At 44.9% G+C, this 27,059-nt stretch overlaps 3 protein-coding genes and 1 long non-coding RNA gene across 6 annotated transcripts; 2 read left to right on the top strand and 2 right to left on the bottom strand.

The window, feature by feature from the left end:
- Nucleotides 1-27: 27 nt before the first annotated feature.
- chtf8 (CTF8, chromosome transmission fidelity factor 8 homolog (S. cerevisiae)) lies at nt 28-2,208 on the bottom strand. The gene is made up of 4 exons (XM_035396146.1): nt 2,113-2,208; nt 1,610-1,659; nt 1,145-1,262; nt 28-595 (listed from the first exon to the last, which is right to left on the bottom strand). Exons 2-4 carry the CDS (start codon nt 1,630-1,632, stop codon nt 362-364), a joined length of 375 nt encoding a protein of 124 aa, XP_035252037.1. The 5' UTR covers nt 1,633-1,659; nt 2,113-2,208; the 3' UTR covers nt 28-361.
- Nucleotides 2,209-2,269: 61 nt separating this feature from the next.
- utp4 (UTP4 small subunit processome component) lies at nt 2,270-9,848 on the top strand. 2 transcript variants are annotated; one of them, XM_035396140.1, is made up of 17 exons: nt 2,270-2,389; nt 2,813-2,980; nt 3,274-3,462; nt 4,126-4,210; nt 4,700-4,789; nt 5,032-5,243; nt 5,631-5,808; nt 5,895-5,986; nt 6,569-6,665; nt 6,832-6,896; nt 7,125-7,247; nt 7,448-7,604; nt 7,711-7,817; nt 8,038-8,133; nt 8,645-8,830; nt 9,091-9,201; nt 9,653-9,848. In XM_035396140.1, the coding sequence occupies exons 2-17, from the start codon at nt 2,822-2,824 to the stop codon at nt 9,767-9,769; spliced, it is 2,064 nt and encodes a 687-aa protein (XP_035252031.1). In that variant the 5' UTR covers nt 2,270-2,389; nt 2,813-2,821; the 3' UTR covers nt 9,770-9,848. The 2 variants fall into 2 exon arrangements, with proteins under 2 accessions (XP_035252031.1, XP_035252032.1); XM_035396141.1 differs by lacking the exon at nt 2,270-2,389 and adding an exon at nt 2,543-2,698.
- Nucleotides 9,849-17,897: 8,049 nt separating this feature from the next.
- LOC118214726 (beta-1,3-galactosyltransferase 1-like) lies at nt 17,898-24,723 on the bottom strand. Of its 2 annotated transcripts, none has more exons than XM_035394900.1 (2): nt 24,319-24,723; nt 17,898-20,239 (listed from the first exon to the last, which is right to left on the bottom strand). In XM_035394900.1, exons 1-2 carry the CDS (start codon nt 24,360-24,362, stop codon nt 19,045-19,047), a joined length of 1,239 nt encoding a protein of 412 aa, XP_035250791.1. In that variant the 5' UTR covers nt 24,363-24,723; the 3' UTR covers nt 17,898-19,044. The 2 variants fall into 2 exon arrangements, with proteins under 2 accessions (XP_035250791.1, XP_035250792.1); XM_035394901.1 differs by lacking the exon at nt 24,319-24,723 and adding an exon at nt 22,134-22,210.
- LOC118214728 lies at nt 23,165-26,886 on the top strand. Its single transcript, XR_004762675.1, has 3 exons — nt 23,165-23,396; nt 25,420-25,562; nt 26,750-26,886. It is a non-coding gene; the product is annotated as an uncharacterized LOC118214728 (long non-coding RNA).
- Nucleotides 26,887-27,059: the final 173 nt, after the last annotated feature.

Raw genomic sequence — 27,059 nt, 5'->3', positions numbered from 1 at the left:
TGTGCTGCAACCTCAACAGTCCAAAAGTGATAATCACTTAGCTTAATTTATTATATACAGTACACGTGAATTCAGAAAGTATTCACAACTTTTCCATTCAGACATAGCTGACAAATTTCTTTTGAGCTTTAGGGGTGCGCTCTCAACAGCAAACAATCATGACGCTTAACATCTCGGAACAGATGAACCCCGACACCTGTTCCGAGCCCCCACGGTATCAAACAACCCAGTAAATATTTAAAGGACAAAGTCAACACAGAAGAAGGAGAGCTGAGACCAGCACTCAGGCAAAGGCAGGCCTCTCCTGTGATCCTGTCAGTCATGCAGGGGCGGGGGCGGGGCAGATGGGGTGGGGGCGGGGTCACACTTTCTTGGGCACGTTGGTGATGATGGGTTTCGGGCGGGTCTTGAAGATGAGCTTTTTCTTAATGAGGGCGGAGACGGAGTACGAGGTGGGCTCCTCCCCGCCCGTCTCCATGGGGACCTGGTCCCCCCGCGGGAGGCCCGAGTGCTTCTGCAGGACGGCGAAGGGCTTCTCCAGCTTCACCTGCTTCCCGTACAGGATGTGGTGCCCCACGATGAGCACGGGAACGCCCTGAGGGAAAGAGGGGAGCGCCGCGCAGGTGAGACGGGCAGGTAACCCCACACTCACACACACACTGACACTCACGCACACACACACACGCTCAAACACACTCGAACATACACTCACACACACACACGCACTCACACACATGTACTCACATACACACACACCCACAATACACATATAAACACACAGAGGTAACCGTACATGTACTTCATAGCTCACAAATGATGTCCAGTAACCTTGCACATGGGTCCCTCCCACACCACATGATTACATGCACCTGCTGAACAGCATAAAAAATGTGTTTCAACTGATTCAGGTGCATACCCTGAGGAAGGCACCAGTTTGCCAAAACGTCGGCTTGTTTTCAAATAACAAACAGAGATATTGCATAATGTTGCTTGAGAATGCGGCAGCTTCTTTTCTTTCAGTTCATGTTCAGCCAGTCTGCACCTCTGCAATCCAGGTGCGCAATGACCGTGCACAGCCGTAGCTGTATGTTGTTGATAAATTATAAATCTGGCAACCCTGGCATGATACCTCCCTTCCCAATACCTCCTTGGTGTAATGCAGGTCTCCCATCAGACTCCCAGCGAGTCCAGTGTTCTCCCTGGACATCATCTCCCCCTGCAGCTCCACAAGCAGCCACTCCTCAGGCCCACTCCCCTGTACGCTGCCCCCCACAGGAAAACGCAGCACATTACACTCTGTCACACCCACTTAACAATAACGTTAATATAGTGTCACACCCATTTAATAATAATGTTGATATAGTGTCACGCCCATTTAATAATAATGTCAATATCGTTATTACTGTTCCTGTTTGTTATTGTTGTTGTCATTGTTGTTGCCATGCACAGCCCATACTACTGACTGTCCTGCCTTTGTTTTGCTGAAACGCCATGTCAATATTTACAGAAGTATTTCCTGCCACAGTATTTTTGTATTCGAATACATTGTTAATTTTAATGAACTGCAAAGACAGCATTATGACGAGTTGTGAAAAATACTTGTTCAAACCTTGAAACGATTATCTGAACCATTTTGGTCTCCTCCACTCTTATACGTGTCTACAAGAAGAAAAAAAAACATATTACGGTAACACACAAGTATGAATGGTTTATAACTCTTCGTAAATAGCGACAGTTACCAAAATACGTAATTTCATATTTAGTACAAATTCAGCAAATTCATAGAGCAGACTGACTATCCACTAGCCTTAAGCCAAAATACTATCTTATCGATAGTTTTGTATTAGTTACATTTTCTTCTATTAAATTACATTAAATGTAATAATCTGTATGGCCACAAAATTGAGACGGAAGTTAGAGCAAATCATAAAAATGAAAGATCAAACCATTTGCGCACCCACTGCACCAATGAATGGTGAACTAGTTAGCTTGCCTAGTCTCAGCTCCCTGGTTCTGATAACAACTGATATTATCAATTCGGTCATAAATAAAATTGCGTTCGTACCACTTTGTCACAACAATTATGAAAAAGGATAGCTATAATCATGGTACCTGTCCGAATTACCACTTCGACTCCCGATAGTCTTTGCAGTTGCATTAACTTTCTTCCCCAGCGGGAGCAGTACAAAAGCGCCGCTACCGCTAGAACTCCGTAACAAGTTTCCCGCCAACGCTTTGTAAACACATGTTTCCGGTACGAGACTCGATCTTTCCGGTTCCGGATTAAAGTTCTCCCATGTGGTAACGTGGTGTAGTTGGCGTGTTTGTGCACTGCTCGGTTATGGAAGCGTGAAAACGGAAAAATTCTACATCTGGGGAGAAAACAAATGTGAGCCCAAGTCCAATACTGCTAATTAATTATCTCGACATAGCAGGTGTATTAATTTGTGACGTTATCTTGGTGTGTTATCGTAGCTATCATTAGTTGGTTAAAGGATGTTCGCTGTACTAGACTGTACATGCAGTTGTTAGCTTGCAGATCATCTGCTTTTATCCTGTGAACACTCATCATCGCCGCATCGATCGTGCCTTCTGGGTCTTCATAGAACAGTTATTTGAACGCTTTGCGTATCTGTGTGCGATATGATGTCCCATAAATATAATTATCACGTGTGTACTTAGCTGGCTATCATAACTTGTATGTGAGCCACTCAGTTTGTTCTGTCGTATGTTCGCCATGCATTACAGCGTAGTAGCGTTATTAGTAAATGTCACCAACACTGCGTGCTTTTCTCGCATTATTTTATTCCAGAAAGAGAATATGGGGGAGTTTAAGGTTCACCGCGTTCGGTTCTTCGACTACATGCCTGCTGGGATCAGATGCATGGCATTCAACTACAAAACACAGAGGCTGGCATTGGCGAGACAGGACGGAACCGTTGAGATTTTCAACTTCTCTGACAACTACTTCCAGGAAAAGGTAAAGACGTGTTAAATTAACAGCAGTTTCTCTGGTCTTTCGGGAGCCGGGTACTTAATTGTTGCCAGTTGTAACAAGAGCTTGATGTGGTTTTCAGTCTTGGGTTGGAGTAGTTACAGCCTCACTCGCAGTCTCCATCTCAAGGTTTCAGCAAATCTAAATGGCTTAAATGTAAATAATTATTTAAATGTACGCGAATGGCTATGAAAAACAATGAAAAAGCTTTTTGTTTGTGGAAAGTGGATGCATTGCGGTTTAGTCGTATGAAAATACTTAATTATCTGTCGTTACAGGTGATTCCAGGAAATGACTCCCGGTCCATCGAAGCTGTGTGTTGGGTCGGGGAGCGGCTGTTCACGGCAGGCTTGAACGGGGAAATAACGGAGTATGATTTGTTCAATCTCCGATCCAAATACTCATTGGACGCGTTTGGAGGTCCCATCTGGACTTTGGCGTGCAATGCCCAGGGCACTCACTTAGCGGTCAGTATAACTCAGACACGAAGTATCGTTGGATTGACTTGACTACTTATTATTTTTGCTTTTAAATATGCTAATTTACAAGTAGCTTTATCCGTGATAAGGGATGAGTGGTACAGATGTTCCTGATGGTTAAGTGAAACCAGTTCAACATCTGACACAATTTGCAGCTTTAGTTTTTAATAAGGCAGTCTCCAAATCTGCCAATCCAAAATGCTGAGTTTACTGTAAGGCATGGATTACCGGTGTCACAGTGGCCAGTGATCGTTTAAGAAATAAACCATACATCTCAGTAAGACTGTTTGGTGGGTTAAAGGCTGAGTAAGAATAAAATGAACAGTCTTGGAAGCTGCCACTTATGTAATTGGCCAGAATTCCACCACCAAGCAAGAGTTTCATTTTAATCTTTTTTTAATTTATAATAAGAGACTAACTGATATAATTCAGCTGCCTTACTCAGCAATCAGCTGTTGACTGTGTGACTTTACTAGGTATTAAAAGGTAGGTTAATCATAACTGATAACAAAAGAGGTTAAATATCTGTAGAATAGAACGCTTAATGCTGGAGTTAGGTCTGAAATATACAGTTTTCAGGAGAAGGTGTGTCTTCTGGTAAAGCTGGTTTCACTGCCAGGGGTTTAAAACTGCTGTTCTCTGGCCCTGCAGGTCGGGTGTGAAGACGGGTCGGTGAAAGTGTTCGAAGTTTTCGAGGAGAAGATCCGTTTCGAAAAGAATCTGGACAGACAGAAAGGTGAAGTCTGAAGGATCCTGCTAGAAACGTGTAGCACGTTTTGCACTGTCAATCACAGTTTATCCTGTCAATCACCTGGTTGACCGTGTCATTTGCTCGGTCTACCCCATTAGCTGCCAGGTCTGCCCTGTCAATCACCCAATTTTATCGCCTCGGTCATTGTGTTAATCGTCAAGAGAAAAGTCCAGCTACACTGCTGTCTGTGCTGCTACTCTGTGCACATAGTGTGTCAGTGTCATTTATTTTCATTTCTCCTAGTCTGCCAGTTTTATCGCTCAGTTTTCTATGTTAATCACCTTTTTTCTGTTAATCACCTGGTTCACCCTGTTGAGCTCCCGGCTGCCCACCTTAATTGCGTGGCTGACCGTGTTAATTGCGTGGCTGACCGTGTTAATTGCGTGGCTGACCGTGTTGATTGCGTGGCTGACCGTGTTAATTGCGTGGCTGACCGTGTTAATTGCGTGGCTGACCGTGTTAATTGTCCTCCAGGCCGCATTGTCTCTCTGTCCTGGCACTCGTCCGGAACCCAGATTGCAGCTGGAATGCTGGACATGATCCGCATCTTCGACGTCCAATCAGGTGAGAGGCTGCCATTTTCTAGATAGCTGTGATAATAACGACCACGTTCCATTTCCGATAATTATCAGAAATGGAACGTAATCATTTTCATGGTCTAAAAACCACAGCGGTCAGGCTGATATGGAAGTTTTGGCTGCACTTTACTTCGATTGACCTTCTGTGTGAAGCGCGGCCACCTTGGGCTTTTTTTTGGGGGGGGGTGGGCAGCGTCGTTCCGAGCGTGACCGCGGCTGCTCTTGCAGGGCGCGCGGTGCAGAGGATGCTGGTGGACCGCGGGGCCACGGGGAGGCGGGGCCAGGAGTGCGTGGTCTGGAGCGTGGCCTTCCTGTCGGACCGCACGGTCGTCAGCGGCGACTCGGCCGGGAAGGTCCAGGTCTGGGACGGGGGCATGGGCACGCTCGTCAGGACGCACCTGGTGTCCAAGTGGGACGTCCTCTGCCTGTCCGTCTCGCAGGTGAGCAGGCGCGTCCCGGGGGCGCGGGGGGGGGACTCTGCTGGGGAGACGTCGGGGGAGACGTCGGGGGGGGGGGCGTTCAGGCAGAGTGTGGAGCTGTACTGTAGTTTAGTTCTGTGGAGAAATACAAGGGCCTGAGAAATGACTGATCAGTGCAGAGATTAGGCTACTGTTAGGTGTGTGCGAGTGTGTGTCTGTCTGTCTGTGAGTGTGTACGTGCATGCATGCTAGAGAGATGAGAGTAGTGATGGGTGTGTGTTTGTTTGCACCGATTAAGGCAGTGGTATGTCTGAGTGTATCGTGTATAATTATTGTACTGTGAGGTGTAGGGTGGATGAGGGTATTGTGAGATCAGGGCACTGAGGAGTGCCTGCGTGTGGTTGGCAGGACGAGACCAGCCTGGTGGCCGGTACGTCCGAAGGCACCGTGGTCCAGTTCCAGTTTCTCTCGGCCACTCTGGGGGAGGGGGAGGGGGAGCAGGAGTGGGTGAGGACCAGGACCTTCAAGCACCACACCCACGACGTGCGCGCTGTCCTGGAGCTGGAACGCGCCATCGTGTCCGGAGGTCAGTGCGCGCCCTCGCCCCCTGCTGTCCAGTCCCGGTACTGCTTCAGCTGACTCACCGTGATACTATCTCTTTCTCCCCCCCAGGTTTGGACACACAGCTAGTGGTCAGGCCCCTCCTGGATAAGGTGGAAGTCAAGTCCTACGACACAGGATTGCGCAAGATCCACTTTCCCCATGTGAGGGCGCCATTGCGTTCATATTCTGCTGAATTCTTTTTTTTTTAAATGGGAGTGTCGATGATGATTCAATTTTCGGTTCTACTGAGCTAAAGTGAGGATCTACTCGCAGCGCACTGAGATACTCCATTTGTTTTTTGGGTGAAAACTGAGTCTAGGTTTTCTCTGCTGGCTACTGGTGTCGTTCCTTTACCTTGGCAGATTCCTGTGTTGTAGCTTTCGTGACAGTTAAACTATAAGAGGGGTTCATGTGAAGTGCAGCCATTTTCTGGAATGTTTCTGGTTTTGTTGTAATCGCACAAAGGATGATGAAGTTTTGAGACGTTGACAATGATATGATGCATGAAGCTGAATGTTTGTGTGTTTAGTAATATTACTGTTGAAAGTATGTGTGCATGTGTGTGTGTATTGGCTTGTGCTTGGTAACATCACTATTGCAGGTGTACGTGTGTATTGGCTTGTGCTTGATAACATTACTGTTGTCTGTGTGTGGTAACACTACTGTTGTACGCGAGCACTGTGTGTGGTAACTGCTGTTGTACGCAAGCGATGTGTGCGGTAACACTGCCGTTCTCTCTCCAGCGCAGCCTGGTGTCGTGTGCGGAGCAGGCGGGGCTGCTGCTCTTCCAGTTCCCCGCCCACCTGGAGCTGTGGAGGCTGGGAGAGAGCGACGCCCACGGTGAGGGAGGGGGGCCCTGATGTCCCGCAGGACACCCCATACAGAGAATATTACACAGCAGCTAATTAGAACAATGAGTGACCATAGAGATTACTGTGATGTAGAATGACTCTGTTTGACCATAGAGATAGTGAATGATGTAGAGTGGGTATGTTGGTTCTTGCAGGTTGCCCTGGAGACAGCCTGCCTGTGAGGAGGAAACCTGAGAAACTGCTGGAGCTGAAGAGAAAGGTGCGCTTGGGGTACACGCCGCATGTGCCGTCACCTGTACCATTCCTGTCCCATCACTTGTACCATAGAGGTCACCTCAACCGTTACCTGTAATATTACCTGTATTAGTGAGTTACTCCAGATTCCTCTGGGGCATGGTGAACTTGTTTGGTGTCTTTTTGTATTTAGAGCTCAAGTGAAAATTTATTTTGCTTTTTTAAATTTTGACCTTTGACCTGTGACCCCCAGGGCGAGGAGCACATCAGCTGCAGCGCCCTGTCCCGCTGCGGGGGGTGGCTGGCGTACTCCAGCGTGTCCAGCGTGCGGCTATTCCGTCTGAACTGCAAGGGCAACCAGCTCAGCATCGTCAAGGTGCGTGCACCCGTCGTCGCGGTTACCGACCTACGCCTCCCCACCGGCAACCATCTCCAAATCTGAGAGAGGCCTCATTCAAAATCCCACCTTATTTACCTCCAGCCTCAGCGAATCAGGAAACAGCTTCACTCACTCTCATCGTTCTCTCTCCCTCTCTGATTGGTTCTCTCTGTCCCCCTTCCTCCCTCTCCCTGCAGATCTCCAAGCTACCGAAGGTCCTGAGCTCCGCCCACCAGCTGTGTTTCTCAGCAGATTCTTCCCGACTGTTTGCCGCCTCCTCCCACTCCTCAGTCCACGTGATTTCCCTCAGCCAATCGGAGTGCAAGTACGTGCACACCTTCAAGCCAGCGTCAGGTGAGAAGAACTTCGCTCTACCCTAGCCGTCATGCCTTTCAGAGTTGGTTACGTAGCCTGTTTTTGCGAGTCTCGTTGCGTTCGAACCGTGCGTTGGCTCTTCCAGGTTGCACAGAGCCCGTTCACCTGCTGGCTGCCAGTGCGGACGGCGCCTGGCTGGCTACGGCAAACAGGGCATGCGAGGTCCATGTCTACAGCTTGCGCAAACTCAAGGTGACTATCGGCCAAAATCCACCCGAACCCCTTCATCTCCCAGTTATTTCCTGTTACAAACGTTCAGTAAGCGTTTGACCGCGATCGTGGTTCTAGTTCTGACTAAAGCTTTCATTCCTTACAGCGGTTTGCATTCTTGGTGTAGTTTTCATTCTGAACGCTGTTTTCCTATTGGAGCGTTTTCTGACCTGCGACCTTTGACCTGCGACCTGTGTTTCAGTCCCACTGCACAGTGCCCGTGTACGGCTCCTGCCCCAGCGCCATGGCCATCCACCCCGCCACCAACAACCTGCTCGTGGTGCATGCCGACCATCAGGTTAGCCGCAGACAGGAAGTTACCCGTTTCTCTACAGGAAGTGGTTTTGCCATCGTAGTTTAGAGAAGTAACTAAGCGTAAAAGCCTGGGTTCAAATAATGTGTGCTTTTCAAACCCTTTCGGTGGATAATACTGTATACGCATAGTGACTGAGGAGAAATCTCTCTTGGTAGATACATCTCTGCATGAGTGACATCTGTAGACATTGCACTCCTATTCAGAGAATTACATCAATCTAAATGTGAACTTTAAATTATGTTGTAATATAACTGTAGCTATTGATAGATTGTGTCGTGTCAATGCGCCAATCTTCCCATTTGTAAATGTAAATGAAATGTAATTTTATACAGTGATTCAGTGTTTCAATTTCAGTTCAGTTTATGTAATTTTCATAGTGCTTTGTCGTTGTGATATCTCTGTAGATATGAGGTTCTGTATGTGAGTCCGATGCGTGTCTGGATGCGAACGCGATCGTGTCAGTGAGTGATGTTATTGTAATGCCTCTCTCTAGATATTCGAGTACAGCATAGCAGAGAAGCGATACACGGACTGGAGCCGGAAGTTGCAGAGGGAGGGGCTTCACCCTCTGTGGTTCGAGAGGGACACGCCCATCACGCACGTGAACTTTAACCCCCAGAAGCCCGCCCAGTTCCTCTTGCACGACATGTACATGTTCTGCGTCGTCGACCAAAGCCAGGTGAGCGAGCCCCGCCTCCAGCCACTCCCAGTTTCTATTCCCAGGTATTATGTATTCCTGTTCGATCTTCAATAAAAATAATTTTATTAAGCACCGCTAGTGCCATTACTCCAGGGTGCTTTCTATTAATAAAATATGCCTAATAAGACTGCATAAACAAACCAGCAGGTGAAAGTGTGTAGATGATTGAACATGCAAAACCAGTTTGAATCATCACACACCAGTCATCTGAAGTGAATGCCTCCCCTCTGGCCTTGTAGCCTCTCCCTGACAGGACCACCCAGTTTTACAATCAGCTGACCCTGAGGAGCCTATCAGAGGAGGAGAGACCGAGCCGCAGCCATGCGTTCAAGGTCTGCAAGAGGTTCCAGGTGAGATTCAAAAAAACTTTATTGTCCATTAATGCGGGCAACAATGGAAATTTGTCTTGGAGTGTTAATGTTAACAGTACTGTCTGCCATTTGCGTCATTTCAAATATATATGGTATGTATTGTGGGCTTCATTTATTTATTAAAAAAAAAAAAAGCATAGCTTTACAGGAAATGAGGAACTGTTTTAATTGTGTGGTGGTTCAAATGAGCTATTAGTCATGGGACATTCACAATACACTAATAATTATTCCAGCTCTCTGTTGTCCTCAAAGTAATTTTACAATGCTGTTGATATAAAGGTGTGTACATGTGCCTGGCGGAGGGCATGTTTGCGCACGTGTGTGTGTGTGTGCGTGCGTGCGTGCGTGCGTGCGTGCGTGCATGTGTGTTCCCATTTGTGTGTTCGTGTGCGTTTACGTACGCACACCTGACTCTGCGATGTGCCCACAGCCTCTCCTGAGCATGCACACGCTGGAGGACGGCGCGCTGGTTGTGGTAGAGCGCCCTCTGCTGGACATCACCACCCAGCTTCCTGCGCCCGTCAGACAGAAGAAGTTTGCCACATAATCAGCCGAACCCTCTTCGGGGAACGCCGCTTTGTAGAGACATTTTTTCCACGTGGTAATAAATGCGATATTTCCTTATAGCGACGGCTTTGAGTTCTTTTGTTTGCTTCGGAACACCGGGGGTGCACTGTAGTGCCTCGGGAGCTGGCTTTCAACACGAAGGTTCTGGGTTCAGTTCCCGGGGTGCAATGTGCTCGAACTGAATTACTTCACTGGGGCAAGTCGCTCTGCTATAATGTTTAAATCGTCACAGCAATACACTGACAGTCCTGTGCAAGTACGTTAAACACAAATGCTTCATAAATACATTGTCAATACCAGACCTGCCTCGCCTACCACCGCAGAGACCTGGGTTCAGTCCCTGGCAGCGGTACTTCTGGCTTGGTCAGACGTTCCTACGAACACAATTGGCAGTGTTCACGGGAGGGAAGCCGGTGAGGGTATGAGACCTGATCATTGCATTAGCGACTCCTACTGGTTGGTCGGGGCGCCTGTTCAGCAGGGAGGGGATCTGGGGGAGATAGCGTGAACCTCTGCACGTGTTACGCTCTCCCAGTGACACTCCTCGCTGTCAGGTGAAAAAAAGCGTCTGGTGACTCCGCATGTATCAGAGGCTGGCATGTGGTAGTCTACACCGTCCCCAGGCCGACAGAGGATAGTGCATCGATCAGGACTGTGATACACACGGGGACTTGGTATAATGACTAAATTGGGGAGAAAATGGCAACAACAACAAAAAAAAATACCAGACCTGTGTCAAATACGTATTTGTTTTGGATTTGTTTTCAAATACTTTTCTGTGCTCTATTGATCTTGCTAGTGTAATTGAGCCTACCAACATGACCAGAAGGCGGGGATTGTACTTTTTGAAAGTATTTGCCTGACAAGATCAAGTTAAGTGTAGAAAAGTATTTGAATCCAAAAAAATATGTATTTGACCCAAGTCTGATCAGTACACAATACTACACGCACGTTCTGTCAATACAAAATGCCACACATACATTAGCAATACCAAATCCAGTGTTCTATCGTGAGTACACTATACAAGTATTTTTGTAAAATATATTTTTTTCATAATGAGAGATGGTGACCACATTTCCTTGAATATATAAGATCATTTTCTGTGTAATAAATTCAGTATTTATATTTTTGCCCATTTTCATTAAAAAAAAAAAGTTGGCACTAAATATCTTCACCTTTACGTGGTATGGTATTTGGGTTAGGGTTAGGAACACGTTTATTCTTAGGGTTGAGGCAGGTTTTTTTGTGATCAGCAGTTGGGGTTGGTGCTAGCGTTAGTTCTTGTTTTTGCGTAACTACATTATTTTCACTTTTTGAGCTAACAGCCGTTTTTCTAAAGTAATGACTCAAACCACATTTCCTCATAAATGTTATTCTTTTCAGTGTATTTAAATAGTTTTGCATCCATTTTGCACTTTTCGGTGGAGAGTCTTACGGCCTTGTGGTATTGTGCTAATACAGCTGGGATTGGGGTCAGGGTTAGGACTGCAGCCCTGGCCCTGGAGACCCACGGGGGCAGCTGGTCTGTGGCTGCGGCTCTGCTCTTAATTGGTCAGTTAAAGCGGTTGATTACACCCTGTTCCTCACCTCACCTGGTTTGCTGGGTCTGAAGTGGTTGCTAATGACAGGCGAGGGCCAAAAAGCCGGCAGACCAGTCGACGGGGCTACTCAAATCTGGCCCTCGAGGCCGGCAGCACCTGCTGGTTTTCCTTCCTCCCCCTCTAATCGGGGCTGATTTAAACCTGGGACCCCAGGTGAGTTAAGTCTCTGGCCAATCGGCGGCACCAGTCCATCGATTAGCTGACGGGTACGAATGAAAACCAGCGGCGGCGCCGGCCTCGAGGGTCAGGTTTGAGTACCTCTGTCGTCGGGTCTTTCCAGGAGCTGGGCCGCGGGTCCCTGTACTGAATGGCTTTGATCTCGTGCTGAACGGTCCCTGGAAAGGATGGGGAGACTCGCCCTGAAGCCTCCAGGTCCCAGAGGTCACAGGACTGGGCTGTGCAACCGGGCAGCTTGCAGTCTGTGCTCCTGTTTTCCCGACAGCCATCGAACACTAACTGTAAGCTCTTGTGCTGAACCCTGCTGGTTTCAACGTTTACAATGAGACTTGCTCAGTGGCTCAGTCCTGTTCTCGTATATGGAGATATGGTCTAATGCCGAGTCCTGGTGCTTCCTGCTCTCGTTATTACATTTACTTTTGCCATCACTTGGCCAGATGCTCTAATCAAGAGCAACGTACCATAGTGGAGAACATCAGCGGTACTCTGAGGAGTACAAAAATGTACTCCTGACCAAGGAAACATTGCAGGCCTCTTTATAATCACTAAGTGTAATATTAACCCACCAAGCAACCATTTCTATTGAAACAAAAGAAGGTGAGACTAGAAAGATGACCTGTAACAGAAATAATTAGAACGATATCTAAAATGAAATCTGAGGTAAGAAAGCGAAAAACGAATATGTAGGTATCTGAAGGGGTCAGGGGAGCGATGGCGCTGTCTGAAGAGGTGGGTCTCGCAGTTGTCCAGACGGGAGATGGCCGGCACCTGGACCCAGAGCTGGGTGGAGTAGCTGGTGAGAAAGGAGCCGATTCTCTGGATGTTTAATTAAAAAGGAAGAATCGGCAGCTCCGATGGTCGAAGCTCAGGTTTTGCCGTCGTACTGAGCAGTGTTCCAAAAAGTAATTGATGGACAAACAGACATCAATCACCAGAACCCCCCCCCCCCCCCCCAGGTGCATATGCACATTCCAACATCCCACACCCTCATCTTATCCAATTAAATGCATGCATCCATACCTCAAAATTTTAGCTGTACCACCTTGTCATTGGCCTTCAGATGGCAGTGTTCCTGAATCTTGAACCTTTGTGCTTTAACATGGGTATTTTTAACTCTTTTCATTAAATAAATACATTTATTTAAAAAATGTTTTGCATACTAGTTGTCTAGTATTTAGTCTAAAGAGTTGAAGCCATTCGGTTTGACAAATATGCAGTAATAGAGGAAATCAGGAAGGGGGCAAAGACTTAATGTTAGTATGCACACACACTGGATAAAAGGTGGCCTCCACATTACCAGGCAGTTGAGGAGTTGGGAGGAAAAGGAGAGAGGATTTCACTTTCTTTCAGTATGAGTATGAGAAAAAAAATGGTGTCGTCTTTGGGAGAGAAGACACGAGGATATCACGGAACAATACAACTAAAGAGACACCTCAAGGCGTGTCATCCACGTGTTTGTGTCAAGGTAAATATCAACTTTCCTATTATTATGGGTTTCTTTGTCTCTGTTTCTCCTCCTCCTTGTGACACACACACACACACACACACTCACTCACTCACCTGGCGTGGCAGTCAAAATCTAATGTTACTGCATTGGCCATTGATAGATTTCGGCTCTGCTGCTGGCTATCACCTGAAAAGGGTTTTTATGTTTTGGATTCCAGAAACCGTGCGCATAAAGCTGAAATCCAAGAGTGCGAAGGAGAAGCTGCAAGCGATCATATCGGGTGTGTTCTCCGCGGTGTCAAAGTACCCGCAGAGCAAGTTTGGTCAGGCTAGGCAACGAACCCCCTTTACTCACTTTCCCTCAGCCCACATGGAAATGGATGACGGTCCAGATCCTCATCATTTTTCGGGCCATTTTTGTAATGTTTAAAAAAATTTTTTTTTTTTTTTTTTTGAATCTCCTAGATGCAGTATTACTTTTGTCTTCCAGAGAGTACAGCTTCAAGACCTTAAAATCTCTGGCCTTTGACTTTCTGGCTATGGGAGCAGCTCAAGCCTACGCTCTGTGAATGTTCGGTGTCTTGCAGTGTTCATTTTGGCAGTAATTTGTTTTTTCTTTTTTTTGTGTGCTCTCCAGAGGGCAGATGGAGCTCTCTGTCAGTAGCCTCCTTGGTCTGTTCGCTCGGCAGGAGCCAAGGCCTCGGCAGTCCACATCGCTGGAGAAGTTGCTCACTTGCCTCTGAAGACTTGCACATCTGCTTTTAGACTGTGCCCTCAGGTTCTCTAGGAGTCATCTGACACCTGCTTCCTTGTGAATCGTATTCACCAGAAGTTGAAATGTATCAGCAATACAGGGCATCCACTCCATAATGGCTCCTTCCCTGTGTACGATCGATAGATATGTCACTTTCACAATTTTGTAAAAAAAAACCCCAAAGATAAACACAGCAGTAGCAAGGCTTGAAGTTTGATTAGTGGTGTATCACAGAAAGACTAACATTGATCAATAACTAAATTAGATTTTTTATTTTATAGCTTTAAAGACTTTTTCCTCATTCTCAATGTTTGTAAAACGTAAGTTTAAAAAACCTGCATTTTGAATGGGTTTTTGTTAACTTAAAGAAGTATTGTCAACAGTAGCCACTGTATCCCACAGTTTTTTTCAGATGTTTTAGCAGAAAGTTCCTTTACATAAGACCAAAATTGACTAAAAAAATCAGCTATCAATCAGCAGATAGCTGGCTGTGGAAAGTGCACTTCAGCCCCCTGTGGGGACTGGGAAAGCTTGTTTATTTGAATGGAAATTATGGAATTCCATTATGTGGCATCTGCACTGAAAAGCACTGTGTGTTACCCATGTAGCTTTAGTCTGTGTGTTACCCATGTAGCTTTAGTCTGTGTGTTACCCATGTAGCTTTAGTCTGTGTGTTACCCATGTAGCTTTAGTCTGTGTGTTACCCATGTAGCTTTCGTCTGTGTGTTACCCATGTAGCTTTCGTCTGTGTGTTACCCATGTAGCTTTAGTCTGTGTGTTACCCATGTAGCTTTAGTCTGTGTGTTACCCATGTAGCTTTCGTCTGTGTGTTACCCATGTAGCTTTAGTCTGTGTGTTACCCATGTAGCTTTAGTCTGTGTGTTACCCATGTAGCTTTAGTCTGTGTGTTACCCATGTAGCTTTAGTCTGTGTGTTACCCATGTAGCTTTAGTCTGTGTGTTACCCATGTAGCTTTAGTCTGTGTGTTACCCATGTAGCTTTCGTCTGTGTGTTACCCATGTAGCTTTAGTCTGTGTGTTACCCATGTAGCTTTAGTCTGTGTGTTACCCATGTAGCTTTAGTCTGTGTGTTACCCATGTAGCTTTCGTCTGTGTGTTACCCATGTAGCTTTAGTCTGTGTGTTACCCATGTAGCTTTAGTCTGTGTGTTACCCATGTAGCTTTAGTCTGTGTGTTATCCCATGTAGCTTTAGTCTGTGTGTTATCCCATGTAGCTTTAGTCTGTGTGTTACCCATGTAGCTTTAGTCTGTGTGTTACCCATGTAGCTTTAGTCTGTGTGTTACCCATGTAGCTTTAGTCTGTGTGTTACCCATGTAGCTTTAGTCTGTGTGTTACCCATGTAGCTTTCGTCTGTGTGTTACCCATGTAGCTTTAGTCTGTGTGTTACCCATGTAGCTTTCGTCTGTGTGTTACCCATGTAGCTTTAGTCTGTGTGTTACCCATGTAGCTTTAGTCTGTGTGTTACCCATGTAGCTTTAGTCTGTGTGTTACCCATGTAGCTTTCGTCTGTGTGTTACCCATGTAGCTTTAGTCTGTGTGTTACCCATGTAGCTTTAGTCTGTGTGTTACCCATGTAGCTTTAGTCTGTGTGTTACCCATGTAGCTTTAGTCTGTGTGTTACCCATGTAGCTTTAGTCTGTGTGTTACCCATGTAGCTTTAGTCTGTGTGTTACCCATGTAGCTTTAGTCTGTGTGTTACCCATGTAGCTTTAGTCTGTGTGTTATCTCAGTATCTCAGTTATCTCAGTCTCATGGCTCTATTCTGGTAAATGGTAAATGGACTGCATTTATATAGCGCTTTTATCCGAAGCGCTTCACAATTGATGCCTCGCATTCACCAGAGCAATTAGGGGTTAGGTGTCTTGCTCGGGGACACTTTGACATGCCCAGGGTAGGGGATCAAACCGGCAACCCTCCGACTGCCAGACAACCGCTCTTACCTCCTGAGCTATGTCGCCCCTGTTCTGCGCTAGTTTGTCAGATCTGTTGGTTTGTGTTTCCCCAGTGTCCCAAAGAACGCTGGCCATCAGCCTCTGGGATCTGGAGTCTGGAGCAAAACCAGCGCTCCGGGGCAGTATCAGTAAAACAGGCCAGCAGACGATAGGTAACCGCCAGGCCCACAGGAGGCCCCAAAGGCAGTGAAAGTGTTTGGTTTATCCACTCTGTTACAGACATCAGCACTGTGTGTGTGTTTGTGTGTTTGTGTGTGTGTATGTGTGCGGGCGCGCGTGCGCGTGCGCTTGCATGTGTCAGAATAATCTCAAACACCCTGTTGGGCACCGACAACGATGGCTTTATGTTCAGTGATGATTTTGATGGCAGCTGTGGCTCGTTATTGTTTTAAAGTCAGTTAAAGCAACCACAGCACCGCCCACAATGCATCACAGTTCAGGCAGACTTGTCTCCTGAGGACTCCCACCCTTGTGCTCCCAGGTTGTCCTGGATACAGCAGCGGGACTGGAAGGGCCTGCAGAGCGAGTGCCCTTTGACGGAGATCCCGCTCGCTCCACCGCTCTGTCAGCAGGGGCTGCGATGTGTTTCTTTAAGGTGCGGTAGTGAGCTTCCTCAGCACAATGACATTCCAGACCTGTCACACGTGAAAACACTTAAAGTAATGGGTGGAAAAAGGCAGTTTCTATTGAATCAGTGCTCTGCTCAGACAGGGGCGTCTGTTGACGATGGCCCGTGAAGGGTGTGGTGTCTTTCGCTGCTGAAGTGAGCAGCGAAAGACGCGTCGTACACTCGTACATGAAAGAAATCCCACCCTTAGCCCGTTCAAAGTCAACAGTAGTCACCATTGTTTTACTGGGCATAGTCATCAATACTTGAGTAGGTGTCTTTTAAAAGTATGAATGACACAGAACAGAAACAGAAATGGATGTGAACAACACACAATAAATATATTTTATATACATAGCCTCCTGTAGGGATAAGTCTTAATCTCAAAAACCATTAATTTCATCATGCTGAAACCTACACTACAAGGGACATTATATATTTTTTGAAAATATTTGCACTGCAACATGTTTTTGTCTTTCACACACCATGTGTGTATCTATGGGTAGGCCAGCCTAGCCCTATCCAGATTAATCACCAGCCTACCATATATATATATATATATATATACGCATTTAAGATAATAAATTATTTGTTTTTGGCATTTCATTATTGTATTGTGGCCGGTTAAAGCAAAAAAGGGTAGAAGAACTATAGTAAGATTGTCGTCTGTTTAAAGAATTGCATTCAGAATTAGTTTGTCAGGTTACCTCCTGCACAACAAGCCATCAATGGTAAGCTAGAGTTACATACAGTGGCTACATATTTCATGCCTGCCGTGGCAAAGTTACTATGTGTTTAATACATCTGCCATTTTGTACGTTAATGGGCTGTTAATGTTTGTCATTTATGGAGATCATAAGTAAAAAAAAATTTGTTTACCAAAATTGTTGGCCTTCTTGAATAGGTGATGGTTTTCTGCCTGTGCAAGGACATGACGTATTGTATATTGAATATAATACATAAACAGTTGTTAAATAACTGCAGAACAGTAAAGAACAATCAACTGCATATACATTTTTTAATGTAATAAAATAGTCATCAGATTTGCATAAATATGACTTTATTCAGTCCTTTATTTTAATCACACACATTTGTATTTACAGAGTGCTGTTGGGAACATTACAGTGATGTCACTCGTGAAACATGTGACCACTAAATTAGCATGCACGTTGGATAGGCAGCCCCAGGTCCTGTTCAACAGGTTCCATTACCAAAAAAATGTTGCCCTCCAGTGAGCCCCCCTTTCTAGACCATTGCTAGAGACAAGTTTTTCCAAATGACTGGTTTTTGTACCATTTTGAAAACAACAGAGAAATGTGTCTGGTTTCCCATGGTGTGTTGGAACACAGTAAAATGCCTCTAACAGATAACAATTGGTCCTCATTGATCTGTTAGAGTTGAATTAACTGTTAGGGTTGAATTAACACTGGACTGTGTACTCATACACTTTCTGAATTGGCCCAATATAACCCTGCCACCTGTGAGTTGTTTTTTTGTCTGAAGCAGGGGTGTCAAACTTAGACAGGGCCACTTTTTTGTGTTTTTTTTTGTTTGTTTGTTTGTGTGTGTGTTTTCCATTCAGTCAGCAGCTAAATTTGAGCCAAAATTGTTTGGACTTTTTAAGCCAATCAAGAACTTCAAGGAATCAGTGGTGCTGAAATACACAGAAAACCAAAAGGCTGTCTTTTCAGGGGCTTCGCTTATGGAATTTACACAGATGTTTCGGGTTCGAATCCTGAGCCCGGGCCCTTCTGTGTAGATTGTCCCCATTCCCCACGCCCACAGGTATGAGCGTGTGAGTGCAGGCTGAAATATTAGACTTGTACTGTAATGAGTAGAGCCACCAGTTTGTTACAGTTACAGGACATGTTACAGTATTTTTAAATGTTGTACCGAGGCATGTTAGGTTTTGATAGAAGCAGTGGGAAGTGCTCTCGTCAAAAATGAGAGCAGTTATATGACATTTATCTTGCAATAAAAAATGTTAAATAAAAAAAAATACATTCATATTTCAGCACTAATTTGACAAGTTCATCTTCTTTAGTCTATTATGCTGAGAAACATACAGTGTTGGGTGGTGCATGGCAAGCTTGTACTTGACAGTTGATGGGAAGTTAAGTTTTTTGCTTCACATGAAAATGTGTCAAACAGGGGATTTACTGCAGAAAAGCACATGTATGTGAAGAGAAAATCAATGTGGTTTCACAGTCAGTTATAGCTTAACGGTAATGTTGGTCACCTGATTGGCTTGTCAAAAAATTCTGATAATACTGACATCCTGATTGGCTGAACAAAAGCGTCTTAAATTTACAGACCTCCTCACTGTTTCTAAGTCTAATCCGTTCCACCTGTCTCCAGTTTGGAGTTGTGTGCATCTTTCTTTTACTGTTTGGTTTCTCGTTTAAGTTCGGTTCGATAAATGACTCTTCTCTGAAAAGAACAACAGACAATATTATATAAATAGAACAACGTACATGTGAGAGATTGGGAACGCTGAGGCATACACACTGACCAACCTGCGCTCAATGCAATTCATGTACCAGGTCTGTGGCTAAATAAATAAACTTCATCAAGAGGATTTCTGTTACTCCTTGTCAACCTGGAGTTACTACTTGAGGGGAAGTCAACTCATCCAGTGGCTCGCCAGGACCAGGGTTGCTGACCCCTATTTTACAAGTTTTAACAAGGAGTTTTTTTTTAACAAGGAGGGCCTGGCTTTTGTAAGTCTTCCCAGTAGTCGACGAGCATCTGGGGGGAGTCGAGGATGGTGGTGATGGCCTTGGCGTAGTGACAGCGGTCATAGGGCTTGGGCTGGTAGACTTTGAACAGGGCAAGTCTGGGCGGGTGTGTGGGCGAGACACCCAGGCGTTTCAGGCACATGCCCAGGTGGGCGTCCTCGATGTACACAGGCTTCATCTTCCTGGAGACGTCCACAATCCTCCTGGAGAGGTCCGTGGAGAAGACGTAGCCCATCCCCAAAGGGTAAGAGGGGAACGTGGGTTCAGGGTACACCTCCACGGGCAGGTACCACTTGGACCTCGGGTCCCGGACCACCGGACCGTCCTTAGTTAGCATCCCGGTGATGTAGTTGCGCCGGGGCTCGGGGAAGGCCAGCAGCATGGCCACCAGGTTGTCCACGTTGAGGAACATGTCCGAGTCGATCTTCATGCCGTAGGGCGCGCTGGGGCAGCGGGAGGCCACCCACTCCTGGATCATTATGGTCTTGATGGTCAGGTTGTAGTAGCTGTCCCGGAAGTCGCCCTGCAGCAGGTCGCGGTGCACCGCCCGCTCCTTGCGCAGCTCCTTCTGCACCCGCTCCGGCTCCGCCCCCGCCCCGCCCAGCTCCGCCCCACCAGGCTCCGCCCCGCCCGGCAGCCCCAGCACGAAGAACAGGAGCACCCTCTTGCCCCGGACCAGCCGCTCCTTGCCCCAGGTCCGGCGGATGGCGTCGCGGGCGACCCATTCCTGGGGGGCCACCGGCACCATCAGCACCAGGAAGGGGTTCTGCGCGCGGCAGGCGTCCGGCTCGTCCAGGACGAAGCGGTACCTGCGCGGGTAGGCCACACAGTAAGGTCCCGGGTCCTCCCACTGGGGTTCGGGGGCGTTTGTGGAAATGTTCGTGACAGCGGCAACACTGACGGTGCTAGTAATATCAGTAACATCACTAACGTTAGTCAGAGCTGGGCGGGGCTTTTGAGTTGTCCCAGAAATGCTCGCAGGAAGGTTCATGTGGACCCTCCCCCACCACTCCCTGGTGGGAGCCAGAGACAGAGAGGGCAGGGTGAGGTCAAAGACGTACAGGCAGGCGAGCGTGGCCGTGACCAGGGACGTCATGCCGAAGAGGCGGCAGCGATACCGCGAGCACATCCTCCTCCGGTCATGCAGCCGCATGCTGAAACAACAGGGCAGGGACGTCAGTGTGCTGCTCGCAGTGCAGTGCAGTGTCAGTGTAGATAACACAGTGATGCATGTGTCCTAGGATTTCACTGGTACAGTGCTGAGTTTGTGTGTATATTTTACACATGCATTGATGTGTCAGTGTGTTTCACAGATACATCACTGCGTTAGTGTATATTTCACAGATACAGCCCTGCGTTAGTGTACATTTCACAGATACAGCCCTGCGTTAGTGAATACTGTAAACTGTTTCATGGCCTTATTACATAATGCATCAAACTGGGACAGTGAGTGAATCAAATTCACAACTTCTCATGTGGAAGATGGGTGTGGAAATGCTTTGAGGAACCATCTACAACAAATCCAATCACAGTAGTACCCAGTCAGCAACATGGCTTCCTGACGTAGCACCAGATCCAGATTGCATAACACAAATTTGATGTAGGTCAGGTTTCACCCATCTTCCCATTCAAACTGACATAGGATACTTACTGTACCTGATTATTTACATGGTTACTGTAACCACACTATGAGGTTTCAGTCAATGAATGAACAGTAAAAAGGAAGAGGTAGGAACACTCAACACACTCTATTCAACTAAACCCCAACAATGACCCAGATCCTAAAACGTGTTACCACATAAAGGATCTGGTCACAGCACTGCACACATATAGGTCCATACAATATCACACATACTGTATTGATTATACATCAACGCATCAATCTGAAATATAATGTCGGCTTGGGTAGATACTGTTTCGAAATAAATAAATTGTATTATTGCATTAAGTAGAGTATGATCTCCCAAATTGTGGAGAAGTGTTTAATGTATGGTTATAACTTTTTGAATATTTTCAAAAAATGTGTGCGGTGATGGAAATGACACGGTGCTGTGGAAATGACATTGTGTTGTGCAAATGACAGTTAATGAACACAGATGTAGAAAATCTTAAATTGAAAACAGTAGAAACATTTATTTGAAACATTTTTGTTGAACTGAGACAAAAACTGCTTTTACAAAGCAAAATAATGGCAATAAAGGCAAAAATTTATATAAGCAATAAATGTTACATCAAAATTACATCAAATAATTGTGAGAGTTGGATATATATTTTAAAAAATTCGAATTGGTCTCTTAGATGAACAGTTGTGTATGAGTAACTGTATAGAACTTTAACAACACCTAGTGGAAATGTACCTCATACTTTCAATGCATAGTGCGCGTAATGTGTGTGTGTGTGTGTGCGTGCGTGTGTGTGTGTTTGCGTGTGTGTGTGTGTGCGTGTGTGTGTGTGTGTGTGTGTGTGTGCGTGCATGTGTGTGTGCGCCAGTCTTCCATTATGCAGAAGATGATTCAAAATGCTAGTACACCTTATGCGTTCCGACCACTCTAGTCTGGCCCATTATAAACAGTAGTTGTGTGGCTGCACATAATGTGTGTGTGTGCGTGTGCGCGCGTGTGCATGTGTCTGTGTGTGAGTGATTGCCTTCACTACCCCTCTTTCTTTTTTCTTCAGGTATCTCTGCCTGTCTCTTTTTAGCCCCTTTTGATATTTCACTGGGTCAGCTTTTATTTTGTCCCTATAGTCCTGAGACCTTTCAGCTATTGTCTTACGTGGCATCTTAAAAACAGACAAAAAATGCATTTTAATTCATATATAAACATAGTATTACACATATCTATTTTTATAATCCATATTACTTGTACCCTATCAACATAGATAGCTTGGCTCGGTAGCATGACATATTAGCTTTGATTTGACAGCCAGCATATGATACATGCAAAATACACTTATTTAACTTAAAACATCTATCCTCTTACAAACTTCCACAAACAGCATGTTTGGAAATGACAGAATAATAATGTTGTCTGTTCAAACAATATTTACCTTGATTTTTCTTCAATAGCTGTACATGAAAATGTACATCTCCTCCATATCAGACATGTGCGCCCTTGCCCCTGTCCAGTTCCTTAGCAACCTCCTAAACAATCTCTCATACAGACTTTTTAAAGGGAAATTACATTGCTGTGGTTGAAATGAATATATTATTCTTTAATGCAAGTCCACATCTGAATGGCTGAAAAGAAACAAAATTAAAGTTTTGGTGTGGCTCAGGCCGAGACCTGACTTGAACTCAACAGAGATGCTGAGGCAGGACCTGAAATGAGCAGTTCATGCAAGAAAACCTTCCAATTTGTATGGATTAAATCAATTCTGTGAAGAAGAGTGAAAGATTGATAAATTATAGGAAGCGTTTGATTGCATTTATTGCTGCTAGAGGGGGTACAACCAGTTATTAAGTTTAAGGGGGCAATTACTTTCTCACATTGGTGATCTAGGCATTTGATAATTTTTTTAATTAAATGAATGACAATAATTTTTTTAAATGTAGTTTGTGTTTACTCAGGTTCCCTTTTTGTAATATTGCATTTTGTCTAAAGACCTGAAACCATTCAGTGACAAATATGCAATAATAGAGGGAAGGTGGCAAATATCTTTTCATGGCACAGTTTAACTGTTAGCACAAACAAAAGGTTAAAACATTGTTTTAGAGTCAGATAACCAAAACAGCATTAAATTAATCCCTTTCCAGTAGCAACATGCAAAGCTAAAGCCACTACACATCCTCCAACGAGATCACCCGGCATCTTTTTTGCCTTCCACAATCAGCATGTTTCCTATTTTCAAAACGTGCTTTAAACGTATATCGATCATCTATTTTGGAAATCCCCACACAGCAATACTCCTTAACAGAATTATGTGGAATGGGGAAATATTTTTTTTTTTTTTAACAAACAGAGCCTCGTTAGCTACCTTAACAGCTAAGTTAACTAACGTATAAGTTCACCGCTCACTAGTAAATTGTACGTACACATGCGCAAAAGAAAATTTGCCAAAGTATACGTGTGATAGGCCTGTATACGGGAACATGGTGCGATAACCATGGTAATCAGATAACCAGTGAGCTAATAAGATTAAACATCCGACGTGAAAACTGTCTCTGATTTTATTTCCCCATTCCAATTAGTTCTGTTCCGGACGACTCGTTAATTATTGTTTTACGGGGATTTACAAAATATACGATAGACATGCAGTTTACGAACACTGTTTTAAAAATAGAAAACGCGCCCACAAGCGGCCGAATGAGAGGTGAGTGCGTGTCTGAGGGGATTCTTACATTACGAAACATAAAGATATTGAAACCAAGTTAAATTAAGAAGGCGATATATTATTATTATTAATGTTGTTGTTTGTAAACGTCGTATGTTGGACCTCTATATGCGTAGGTTATACATTATAGCCTAATATATTATCGATATATCTAAAAATGGTAGGTTTTGTAAAGCACTCTATGCGAGAAGAAAATGGTTCTGTATGCTCGTTTTAGAGAACCTTGCCCTTATCAAAAACTGACGTTTTTTTTACACCACCAAATCGCGTTTCTACTAAGCAAGCAACATAATGTATCTAAGAATGATGACTTACCAACTAGAGAAAATAAACATGAACACATAGGCATCGGTGTAGTTTGCAGTTAGTGATTTGGTGATTACAAGTAGTGATAAAAAATAACAACTGTTACAAGAGTAAAAAGTTGATGGCAGTGTAGCATAATGAGTTTAAATCGTCAAATGTGATGTAAAACAGACTGACGGATTTTGTGTAAATGAGACTTAAACAAAAATAGTCGCATTCCAAAATAGTTCAACTACTTATTCACGAATTATGAATTCCTTGTGATTACAAGGTATCCTTTTCCTCAACACAAGATGGCAATATAAATTGTTATAAAGACGAGGCATGGCACATTTAAATGTAAAGCTATATAGGGATTACTTCGGTACTTTGAAGAGATGCATTAGCCACACAATAAAATACAAAGATGCACGAACAGTTTTTAGGAAAGGATGAAACTGCATTACAAAAATCACAGCTGACCCTAGGGTTTTGGTGGGCCCCAACAAGAATATTGTTATGACCCCAAAGTGCTCCAAAAAAAAAAAAAAAACTTGCCTAACATTTACAACAACACATGTGGAATAAAAATGGAAAATGAAGGGAGGGTGCTTACCTTTTTATATTTTTCCTTTCTGAACTAGGGTCTTCAGCATCCATGTTGAATCTCTATTCAACTGATTTGCCGTTTGCTCTCTGATTTCCAAATATTTTATGGTATTCCAAGCATTCCCTTGTCGGTACTATTGACCGTTCAAGACATAACTTCCAGTCTCATCTGAACAGTCCAGTTTTATGAGCCACATGTATACTGGTTGAATTGTTTTTCCTTCAAAAATATATGTACATCCTTATAGGGTATATAAAAATTTTATTTGAAAATATATTTAAAAAAAATGTGTTCCTCCAAAATATTGTCTGTACGTGAATAATTAACTAATGCTCATCAATACAAGTGCCTGTATTCAGACCCCATTTCTTCCTGTTGGTTCTCAGTAAGATATCCTGCAGGGATGTAACACCAAACCCTTCCAGGACTATGATTTCTGTGAGGAATAGCACTTTGTCTTTGCTGAGACCACACCCCCCAACAACACCCCCCCACCCCCGTCCCTTCAGTTTCAAGGTGATTTAGAGGCACCTGGAACAGTGGGAGGAGCCTGTGTGGACAACTTTCAAGATCTGTGCAGGATACCAGCACGACAGCATGCATTTATTTTACTGTATTTATTTGATAATTGTAAGAGAGCTCAAATTCAGGTATCAGTTGAAAGTATTGCGGATAACACAGTAAGGTTATTTACATTGTGGCCCTCGAATGGACGGAAAGGGTTGCTGTGTACCCACATAGTTTCAGTGGCTGCCGCTTTTCCAGTTTCCCCAGAATCCAGCTCCTGGCGCAGGCTGTACAGCTGAGCTGGAGTGGTGGGGGAACACCTGTCTCAGGTGGCAGCCTGTATTTAGCATGCTAGCATTGCTGCTAATGCACTGCTTAAGGAGCCATGCGAGTTTCTTTAACTTAGTATTTTTTTTCAGGCAAAGAAGGAATATGCTAATGCACTGATTTGATTTAACAATGTTAGCCAAAACACATTAGCGAGCTTGCCTCTTCTTCGGATGGGTTTCTTCCATTTTTGTAGGCAATGTCAGCAACAGTATTTTTACCCGACTCTGTCCAGACCAAGATTTGGTTGGGCTAAAGTGTGTCTATCTACAGGAGACCAATCGAGGAAGACCCTGTGAAGTTCCATGGGTTCTGCTTCCTGTTCAGCTTCCCTTCCCGGCTCCTTGGACAGCAGACCCAAGATGGCGAGGGGGCAGCGAGTTTCGACCCCGGGGCTGGCGGTCGCACACACACAGGTCTGGTTTCGGCTCACAACAGTTTCTCATCAACAGGCCGTTAGAATGCGAGTTGCCTCGTCCGTACCCTGCTCAGAAGGACCTGCTAAGTTTATAAGGACCGAAGGACAATCAGTTTTTTTTGGCACTGTTTTAACTTGCTGTGCCCGGTATGTGCGCATGCTGATCTGTGCGTACGTGACAGCGTTCAGTTTGTGACTGTTGTACCAGCGCACAGGGAATACCGTGCATGACACCGCATCAGAAATAACCCGGGTTCCCTTTCAGGAAATGAAGCTGCGTCTGCCCCCCATTCACTCAAAAGGTGTAGAATGTAGGGTTTTTATATTGATGCAATACATATTTAATTCGCCCATAGATACATTGTGTAAAATGCACTGTGGCAAGGTCCAGCAAAAGTCATTACACATCCTTTCAGACTGGCAACAAGTGCATGTAACTTGGGTCAAGTCATACTGGAAAGGATGGTAATGACCTTTGCTGCAACTTGCCTTTCAGTGGGCCTAAGCATGACTTGATTTTCCCCCCCCCCCTTACCCCCCCCCCCCCCCACCAAATGATATTTAGATTAATTAGAGAGTCCCTGGCAATAGTGGGGCTCGAAGCAGCCGCTTATTTTGCTGACTTGGTCAGGCTGGGTCTGGTGATGTCACGCTGGACCCTGATTGGACGGGTTTGGTATGAAGGCTCGCTGCAGCCTTTGAGTGGCGGTTCCCCGCGTGATTTCTGCATGCCCACGCTGCCCTGCCACACGGCAGAACCCGTCGGCATAATACTAACATCATCTATGCATTCTGAATCTGGGGCGTCAATAAGATTTTATCTTTTTTTGTTGAGTTTCTACTGTTGAGAAGCCTATGCACACAGATTCATTTCTGAGGGAGTCTCGCTATATCTCTCATTTAGAAATTAAGCGGGCTCAAGTTTCAGTCAAGCCAGAAAGTCAACTGGTTCGGCTGGAATTACAGGATTCCATACAGTCAGGCAGTGGGAACATTCCTGAAAACTTAGAAGGATAATACCGTTGTCTTTTCAACCTGGGTCTTACTTGCCTAGTGTTTTCCATCGTTCATATTAAATATGAATCAATTGCAACGTTTACATTTGTTTTCACTTCCAGAATGAGAGGTTCAGATAAACCGGACTTGTCTGAGGTAAATTGAACCTGTATCTTGATATGCCCACAGGTGCCATTATGAAGCTACTGACACGGAGAGAGAGAAAAAACCCTAATAAAGCAAAAACCTCAACAATGAAGCAGGCATGTGAAATACTATGAGAACCAATAGGAATGATGGAAAATACTATTAAAATAGGTTGAAGAAAAGCTGGAATTGGTTTTTCTTGTTTCTTGTTCAAGTTTCTTGAAATACTTCATCCGATTTTCACATGCATTGCATTTTTTAGGAATTATTTGAAGTTGGATAAGATGCCAAAATACAACTGCGCTGTATTTTTCTTTTTTTCTCGGTGGCTGTTATGTCACTGGTCGCACTG

Source organism: Anguilla anguilla, chromosome 16, assembly GCF_013347855.1.
Source record: "Anguilla anguilla isolate fAngAng1 chromosome 16, fAngAng1.pri, whole genome shotgun sequence".
Taxonomy (NCBI): domain Eukaryota; kingdom Metazoa; phylum Chordata; class Actinopteri; order Anguilliformes; family Anguillidae; genus Anguilla; species Anguilla anguilla.
The sequence above is the reverse complement of the archived record's forward strand: the minus strand, read 5'-3'. Positions and strand labels throughout refer to the sequence as shown.

Excerpts from the sequence above, each read along its gene's own strand:
- chtf8 (XM_035396146.1), bottom strand. The coding sequence starts at position 1,632 with ATGGTTCAGATAATCGTTTCAAG. Across the intron at positions 1,263-1,609 it reads GTTCAGATAATCGTTTCAAG|CGTACAGGGGAGTGGGCCTG; the intron begins GTTTGAACAAGT and ends TGTGGGGGGCAG. Across the intron at positions 596-1,144 it reads ACCTGCATTACACCAAGGAG|GGCGTTCCCGTGCTCATCGT; the intron begins GTATTGGGAAGG and ends TCTTTCCCTCAG.
- utp4 (XM_035396140.1), top strand. The coding sequence starts at position 2,822 with ATGGGGGAGTTTAAGGTTCACCGCGTTCGGTTCTTCGACTACATGCCT. Across the intron at positions 4,790-5,031 it reads CATCTTCGACGTCCAATCAG|GGCGCGCGGTGCAGAGGATG; the intron begins GTGAGAGGCTGC and ends CTGCTCTTGCAG. Across the intron at positions 9,202-9,652 it reads AGGTCTGCAAGAGGTTCCAG|CCTCTCCTGAGCATGCACAC; the intron begins GTGAGATTCAAA and ends ATGTGCCCACAG.
- LOC118214726 (XM_035394900.1), bottom strand. The coding sequence starts at position 24,362 with ATGGATGCTGAAGACCCTAGTTCAGAAAGGAAAAATATAAAAAG. Across the intron at positions 20,240-24,318 it reads GAAAGGAAAAATATAAAAAG|CATGCGGCTGCATGACCGGA; the intron begins GTAAGCACCCTC and ends CTGTTGTTTCAG.